The sequence below is a fragment of the Condylostylus longicornis genome, unplaced genomic scaffold (assembly GCF_029603195.1).
Source record: "Condylostylus longicornis isolate FDR11 unplaced genomic scaffold, ASM2960319v2 ptg000031l, whole genome shotgun sequence".
In the NCBI taxonomy this organism is placed as follows: Eukaryota; Metazoa; Arthropoda; class Insecta; order Diptera; family Dolichopodidae; genus Condylostylus; species Condylostylus longicornis.
Genome location: NW_026578000.1, coordinates 1,307,545 through 1,316,732, shown reverse-complemented (window position 1 = coordinate 1,316,732; position 9,188 = coordinate 1,307,545). Strand labels below are relative to the sequence as shown.

Sequence of the window (9,188 nt, the reverse complement as noted above, 5' to 3'; positions counted from 1 at the left end):
TTCTATTTTATTATTATTATTATTTTTATTTTTCTTTTCGTAAATATTTACAAATTAAAATACAGAACAACTATATGTCAAATTATATATTTTACAAAAATAAGAGAAATAAAAAATACCCAGTTAAATATTTTTAATATATATTTTCCTTTCCCAACCAAAAAAAAAATATTAAATTAAAATAATTTTTTTTTGTTTATTAAATTATTATTATTTTATTATATTAAAAAAAAATTTTACATATTTTTTTTTTATGTATATATTCCGCGTTTTTTTTTTTTTTATTTCGTTTCTTCCGTATTATCCTTACTCACGATATACATAACAAGCGCATACTGGTGGGTCAAGACAAGACAATCAATTCAATTCAACCCAAAATGAAAATATACTAAATATGAAAAAAAAAAGAAATATCTAACGTGTACATATTATTATACTTACATATACATATATTATAGGCACAATAATAATATGTATGTAAAAAAATTTTTATTATTATACGTATATTATATTATTATATTACAGTTTAAAGTGTATACGAGTATATTACAATTTTATATTATGATATTTTTCTTTTTGTTTTTCTAAAAAGGAATGAATAAAAAAAAGAAATCCAACAACAAAGTACAAAAATATTATATACATATGTAAGTATATACTCGTATATATTTATCTACAAATATTTCCTATTTTAGTGAAGCTCATTTTACAGAAAATCTCTATACACAAAATTTAAAGAATACTGCAATTGTTTTAAATTCTATATATGTATGTATAGGTATATGAAATTATTTAGTACTAAAAGATTTCTATATTAATGTAAGTAGGCATAATATATGCATACATAAATGTTAAAGAATCAATGGTAAAAAAATAATATATTAATGTTATATTATACAAACATGTTTACAGATGTGTATAAGAAATGATTGTGTATATGAATGAAAAAATTTTAAACAATGAATATCATTTTTCATTATATTTGTGTTTGTAAAATAATATTTGACGTACATTGTGATTATGATAAAGAAAAGAATAAGAGTAAATTGTTATACAATATGAAAAATTTTAAAAATTAAAATTTATTTTTTTTTTTTTATATATATATTATTATTTTGTATAAGAGTTTTGTTGTATGGCATTTAATATAAGAGAAATCATCTTTTGTATCCTTTGTGTTTTCAATTCCTTTTTATTTTTTTGTTATTTTTTGTATAGATTTTTCTTTGTTTTCTTCACTTTCTCGTTTTTCATTTTGTTCTTTTATTATTTGCGGTTTTCTTTATAATTTTTTCTCATTTTCTTATATGTACATTAATTTTTATTTCTGCGGCAAAATATTTAAAATATTAAAAGGAAAAATTTTATTATTATTATTTTGTTTTTTATTTTTGTTTTTCTGTTCTCTCTCATTTGTTTTTTGTTTATTTGTATAACAATCAAAAAAAAATACCAGTGATACTAAACATTGATGCTAATATTGATGATTAAGCTCTACAAAAATAAAATTTATTTTTTTTATTTGTATATGCGCAAAAATAAGATTCCATTATAATAAATTTTTTTTTTTTTTAATTTTTCTCATATTTATATCAAAATTTGTGTATATAGGTATTTGATGTATATGCATATGTAAATGTATGTAACTTTATTTAATCAGTTTATAAGAACAAAAATTCTCTAAAAGGATAAAAATGCATTTTCACTCTCTTCTGTGTTTCGTTTTTTTTCTCTCTCTCTTTTCATTTTCTTCTATAAAAGTAATAAAATTTGAATAGGCATAACAAACCATACACAACTACAAATATATGAAGTTTTTGTGATACAAAAAATTTCATTTTACAGTTAGTTAAAAAAGAGAGAAAGAAAGAGAGGAAGTTAAAATTTAAAATTAAAAAAAAATTTTCATTTTGTAAAAACGGTTAAAGAGAAAGCTTAAAAATTGGAAATAAAATAAAGCTTTTCTTTTTTTTTTCATTTTTAGTTGTCATTGAATTTCAGATTTTGAATATTTACCGGTTCCTTATATTTATAGTTTTATAACAGTTTTAAATCTGTTCTAATCTATAAATATAACAGAATATTATCGTTTAAAAAATATTAATTTTTCAGTTACATTTACATTTAACTACACAAATAATTTATATCCATAAATAATATTGGATTATGTATTTAACGATAAATGATTCCAATATCATTTTTTCCTTTCCAATTCTATCCAGAGGCAATTTATTCTAATAAATCTTGCTAAATCTATGGACAAGTTATGAAAACGAATCAAAAGATTACGATAAGTTACAAATTAAAAGATAGCGGTGTAGTAAGCATTATATACAGTGATTCTTATTACTGCCCCAAGCAAACATTGGATTTAAGGAATTTTCTCAAATGTTAAATTAGTTTTTTGTTTTTTTATAATACAAAATTTTCATATAGAGTTTTGAGACAAACTTACTCTTACATAATTTGCATTTAATATTAAATTTTTTTTATTCTGCCAAAACTATATGAATACCATTTCCATTAATTTCCGATTCCTCATACATTCAAGTATCCTATGAAGTTTTCTTGAAAATTGTTTGAATTTTATTGCATTCTAAAATATATACAATTGATTTAAAAAAAAAACATTAAACTGATTCAATAGGCAATGCATGTATGTATGTACAGCGTTTATATTCCAACACACTATATAAACAAAAATAGCATACTTTTTGGGGAAAGAGAAAAAAAGGTATAAATTGGGGAGCTGAGCAAGTACAGCTACAGTTATGTTAACCCTAAATATTACTATTTTTATTGAAATTGTATATTAAAAACACGAGTAAATACAGAAATGTTTGATCAAGTTTTTTAGTTCCTTTTTGAATCAATAAAAAAAAATAAATTATAGATATCGCATTTTTTTATTAATTACTTATCAGCTAAATTTATATTTTTGAATTGTAATTATAAATTAATTTTGAATAGTCCCATTAAGTTTTACTTTTAAAAAATAATTAAATAAAAATTACAAAAGATGATGCTTTAAATAAGTGAGCTTCTCGTTTAAATGCCTTTAATTTAAGAAATATCATTTTAAATACATTTTGGACTTTAACTAATAAATAGCTAAACAAATGTTTTAAGCTGCAGGTTGTTTACCTGCCATTCCTTCTTTGTGCTTTTTAGCTTTTTTAGAAGAAGCTTCCACTTCTATTGGAGCTGGTTTAACAAATGGAATTTCTTCTTTATATTTATCTGGCATATATTTTTGCAATGGCTCTGGAACTTTTATACCAGTTTCAGTTTGATGAGTTTCTAAAATAGCGCATATTACTCTAGTTGTAGCACACATTGTTGCATTTAACATATGCACATAATCGACAGCCGCATTCAGTTTTTTAGTTTGACCATATCTAACTAATAATCGTCTCGCCTGATAATCTAAACAGTTTGAACAAGATACTAATTCTCTAAATGCTCCACTTCCTCCAAACCATGCTTCAAGATCAAGTTTTTTCGAAGCAGCATGGTTAAGAGCACCAGAAACAATATTAACAATACGATATGGTATTCCTAGCGATTGACAAAATTCTTCAGCATTAGCAATCATTTCATCCATCATTTCCCAAGATTGATTATCGTAAGGTGATGTTAAAACAAATTGTTCAACTTTTTCAAATTGATGGACACGAAATATTCCTCTTGTGTCGCGACCATGGGATCCTACTTCTTGACGAAAACAAGTTGACAAACCAGCGTATTTAATGGGAAATAAGGTTTCCGGAAGCCATTCATCACGATGGTATGCAGCAATTGGCTGTTCTGAAGTTGCAATCAAATATTTCTCATCTTCTTCTTCAACTTTCTCGCTGCCCTTTCCAACCACTTTATAAAGTTCTTCGTCAAACTGAGATAATTGAGCTACTTCTTGCATCACTTCTTTTCTCATAAAAAATGGTGTATATAGGGGTGTATAACCTTTATTGAATAAAATGTGCAAAGAGTGTTGGATTAAAGCGTGTTCCAGGAAAACAGCTGGTCCTGTTAAAAAGTATCCTCTACCGCCTGAAACTACAGCACCTTTTTCTCCATTCATTCCGTCGATCATCACTATTAAATCAACATGAGAATATTTTCCCTTTGTAGTACAGTTTCCAAACGTTCGTTCAACTTTATTTTCATCTTCATCATTACTAACTGGTACACTTTCGTGAAGATGATTACCGACTTCGCGCAACGCATAATTACGCTTTTTTTCTGCCTCTTGGAGTAATATTTCATTTTCACTCATAGCTTCATCAATTAAGACACGTAATTTCTACAAAAATGTTTATAAATATTTCTTTAGTTAAAAATATTATATTTTAAAAAAGCAAGTTTAAACATACTTTTATTTGATTGACAGTAAGACTTTTAAGTAAATCTGATGTAATTTCAGTTAACTCCTTCTTAATTTCATCAGGCACAGACTCTGACTCATCACCTAATGGTTCTTTCTTTTTCATTTTTTCACCAATTTCTTTACTGCAAACATTTTTTACCTTATTCAAATTGTCCCCTCGATGCCTCCTCTGTCTCCACTCTGACGCAATAACATACATAAATTATTGAATTTATTCAGTACTTTCATTCAAAAGTTACCTGTGTCTTGCTCAATTACTGTTTCAACTAAACCAACATCTTTAAACCGAAGTTCTTGATTTTTTTTTACTTTTTCAGGGTCAAACCCTTTATCACTTCTAAATAAATCTAAATCCAAAACCATTTTCTTCAAATACCACGATTTCACTAATATAAGAAAATTTAACTAACCAGAGTTAAACAACGTGGCTTCAGAAATCTTCCGATGCGGTCAATAATAACTAGTGTATTGAGAAAAAAAAGTGACGTTTCCATGATTGACATTTCATTCTTCATTTAAATAAAAAATAAACAATAAAATGACAGCAGTATATATCTTCGAGTATCGAATCCATATCTCAGAGCTTTTTTTCGATTATTTACAAAAGTCAACACTAAAATTTTTTTTACTGAATTTTCACGTGGCACCATCTGTTGTGGATAAGTTGACACATCTATTTAACGGAATTTAAAACCACGATAAAATATTTTACTTATTATTCTTAATTTTCAACGTTATAAAATTATTTTAGAAATTGATTTTCGTTGCTCAGCAATCATTATTTATACTGAAATATCAAAGTAGTTTCTGTAAAACTATTTTTTAAACAAAATTCTGTTTGAGAAATTCGCAAGAAATATCAAATTCAAAACTTAAAATTACATGTTAAATATATGAAATATTTTGATAATAATGTCTGAATTATCTCAAAACAGTAATGATGAGATAATCACATCTAAGGAGACAAGATGGGATCGAATACGGAAACGGCACATGAATTCTCTAAACGTAAAAACAGAAACAGTGAAAAAATTTATTGAAATTGATTATATAGGGAAAAAAAACATGAAACTATTAAATGGTGATATTAATCCTAACCACAGCATTAATCCAGCTCTAGTAATGGACTTGAGGCATGAGATGGTATATTGCCAATATTTGCATTTTATTTACAAATAAAAATATTTTACCCACTACTAGGTATAAATATTAGAATAGCATAATAGCTTTTTTTATTGATTTTTATACATTATTATATTTTGGTAAATAGGGTCAATATTATTAATAGCTTGTTACAATATTAATTTTACATGTTAAACAATTTTAGCTTTTTTTCAATTCAAAACGTTTTATTCAACTATTTGTTTTTTATAGATTGAGCGTATTACGAAACCGAAAAAGGAATTGATACCTGAGAAGGAATATGCGTTAGATAAAGTGAAAGCTCATAATCAGGCTGTCGAGGATCATTATATCGATAATGAATTAAATAAATTAAAAACTGAATTGGAAAAATCACGCATTAAAATGTCAAAGAAATTACAAAGGCCAAAATTAACATTAACCTTAAGTAATAAAGGGATTTTTCAAAGTTTAGAAAAATGTACAGATGTGCTAGATGATTTTTATTGTGCGCCTATAGAAGCTCTTCAAGAAGCTAATAAAATATCGAATGATTCGGTTGAAAAATCAAACTCAAGCGATGAAAAATTTGAATCCGAAACCAAGAGCCCAGTCGAAGTTTCAAGTGACCTTAAAAATAATCCAAGCGTTAATGGGTATACCTCACCAGACAATCACGTTTCTTCTCATGACAAAACTCAAATACTTGTACCTGAAATAAATATTAAAGATGATGTTGAAGAAGTACAAGAAAATCGCTGTGTTCGATTTGAAGATAACATAGAAATTCACAATTACTCTCGTGAGCCGTCATTCAACGAAGGTTTAATACGTTTTGAAACTGAATTTCAAAATGGAGAGATTGTAGAAGGATTTGCTCTTGTTGGAAAATCTCTTAGCATAAATTGCTCTGACGGCGAAATAGATTCACGAAATAGTAAATTTATTGAAATAGAAGAGATTAACAATTTTCAGGAAGAAGAAGAAATTGATGAAAATTGTATAGTTGAAAAGATTCAATTTAGAAATGAGGATATAAGAGACGATAAGGATTATGTTTTTACTGTTAATGATGATTTGTTGAGAATAAGAAGAGCTCTACCTGATACAAATGACTTACAAGTAATTGTTCAAATGAATTCTATAGATAATGGAAGTCAAGATATTTCTGAGGAAATCGATAATAAAAGTGATTCAGATTTGTCAAACAGTGAACAAACTAATGCTATTACTAAACTATTTAGGCCAAAATGCCCACCGACTGAAATTTTAATGAGAAAATACTTTTTGAGATGGATACATTTTACTACATTAGAAAAAATAGAGAAACAAAATTTTAGTAACAACGAAGATGACAGAATATTAAAAATCAATGCATTTTTAGATCAGATTCGGCGAGAAAAAAGAAAAATATCAAAAATAAACTCGCAACGCCCTGAATTTGATGCTAATGGACACAGAGTCAGACCGAGTAATGACAATGAAGTAGTAGTAACCAAAAAATATCAAAGAAAGTTAGTTGATTTCAAATATGGTAAGAAATGAAATCTAATATTCATATTTACTTTCAGAATCAAGGTTCAACAAGATATTATTGAATTACAACGGTTAAAATTAGAACGTCAAGAACGCATGATAATGGAACTAAAACTTAATAAATTAGCAGAGGCTGCAAAATTATCGCAACAGGAAATAAAAATGGAATTGAAAAATGTCATTCGTAATGGTGAACAAAAAAATCGTTGCAAAGCAAAATGTCTTCAGTTAGTAGGAAATCTACGGGATGAAGAAGACGAGGAATTTGCAAAATTACAAGGAAGATCTTTAATGGATACTAAATTTTTGGAAAGAATGCAACAGCGTGCGATTGAAAGAAGTATTAAACATGAACAAGCACGACAGCGGCGTTTACAACAGGAAGCTGAAAGAGAAGCAGCAAAAATTGCTGCAGAAGAAGCCAAAGTATCTTTTGAATTTTTATATAACGCCATTACAATGTTTTATATTGCTAACGCATTATAAATGTTTTTGTAGAGATTTGAAGACGAAGAAGCAAAAAAACAACGTATTGAAGCTTTAAAGGAAAAACGACGCCAAGAAAAATTAGCTAGAATTCAAAAGGAACGTGATCGACAACGTTTTCTTGAAATCTCTAAAATTGCTTTAGATTTTGCTCGTAGAAAACTGCTCAGTCGATATGGAATTGAAGTTTTTAAACAAATCGTATCGAAAAAACGAAATAATTACAGAAAGGCGGAAATATTTCGTCGGAAGAACTTAAAAAGAAAAGTTTTTGCAGCTTGGATTAAATTCTTTGTTGAAATATGGGAAAATAGAGAAAAAAAAGCTGATTATATGTATCAGACAATTTTAAGAAGGACCCATTTCGGATCTTGGCAGATATACTTACAAAACGAGCGAAGTAAATATATGGTTGCTATTGATTGGTATGATTTAAAAATAACTGAAAATGTATTTAAAATTTGGCTGGGAGTTACAAAATTAATGAAAATTGTTGAAGAAACGAAAACAAAACAGGCTGAATCCCATTACCAATGGTTAGTAATTGATTTCATACAATAATTGTAACATTTTTCTGTTCTTTTTATAATTAATATGTATTTCAGGAACTTACGTTGGAAAATATTAGATAGGTGGCGAAGGTTGCCACAAATTCTGAAGCTTGAAAAAGAGACTGAACAACGACGACAACGTTGGCGTATGAAAATTTGGGAACTTCTACCAGATTATACACCGAATAGGGACGATGAATAATATTCATAACAGTATTTTATATTAGTTTATACTTTCTATGTTATTAAATATTATTTATTTTATTTATTAAAAAAATTATTATTTTAGTTTCGAAATTTTGTTACTTTTGAAAATTGTTAAAGTACAATAAATTTTGTATAATTCATAAATAAATAAAATTAAATAAGCAATATTAAAATAACATCTAAGTAATTAATATAATTTTTAAAGGAATTCGGAAATAGAAATTTCTATTTTTATATTACCCAAACTGTGATCAAATACCTTACATTTTTATTTACACTATCGAATTGATTTAACAATATATTACTCGTAATCGATCTTTATTAAATTTCAGAAAAATATTTAAATATATATACAAAAATTAAAATACAATTTAAGTTTCAAAATGGGAGCCAAAAAGATATACAAAGAAAAAGACAAGATATACAACTTAAAAAAAAATTTATTGATGTGTTACATTTTTTTTATTTCTTAACTGAAGTGGTATGTATATATATATATATATATGTATATATAAATTTATTTCTGTATTTTTCTTTTTTAAATTAAATATTTAATAATAAAATTACTTGGATTTTTTCTTACTAAATTTTTATTTTAACTAGAGTTTTTATTTTCCTGTGCAATATAAATTTTATAAAATTGAAAAAAAAAAAAAATAAATTAAAATTCCATAAAAAAGTTTCATAAAAAACAATATTTTTGTTTTCGTTCATTTTTATAAAAATTATTAAAAAAAAAACAGTCTAGTGCGAATTATATAAAAATTTTTATCAGTATATTTATGTGTATACATCATAAATCTATATATTTAGTGGAAGGAGGATGTAATCTACATATACTTATAATTTAATTTTATTAAAAAACTTCGATAAAATTTTTTCATTGTTGTTTTAAGGCA

The 9,188-nt window shown here is 25.8% G+C and overlaps 2 protein-coding genes across 2 annotated transcripts; one reads left to right on the top strand and one right to left on the bottom strand.

The window, feature by feature from the left end:
* Positions 1–2,887: 2,887 nt before the first annotated feature.
* LOC129608347 (serine--tRNA ligase, cytoplasmic) lies at positions 2,888–4,841 on the bottom strand. Its single transcript, XM_055519822.1, has 3 exons — positions 4,627–4,841; positions 4,374–4,567; positions 2,888–4,303 (listed from the first exon to the last, which is right to left on the bottom strand). Exons 1-3 carry the CDS (start codon positions 4,748–4,750, stop codon positions 3,125–3,127), a joined length of 1,497 nt encoding a protein of 498 aa, XP_055375797.1. The 5' UTR covers positions 4,751–4,841; the 3' UTR covers positions 2,888–3,124.
* A 458-nt stretch (positions 4,842–5,299) lies between these two features.
* Positions 5,300–8,284, top strand: LOC129608371 (uncharacterized). Its single transcript, XM_055519855.1, has 5 exons — positions 5,300–5,530; positions 5,762–7,023; positions 7,081–7,471; positions 7,544–8,067; positions 8,137–8,284. The coding sequence occupies exons 1-5, from the start codon at positions 5,300–5,302 to the stop codon at positions 8,282–8,284; spliced, it is 2,556 nt and encodes an 851-aa protein (XP_055375830.1).
* Positions 8,285–9,188: the final 904 nt, after the last annotated feature.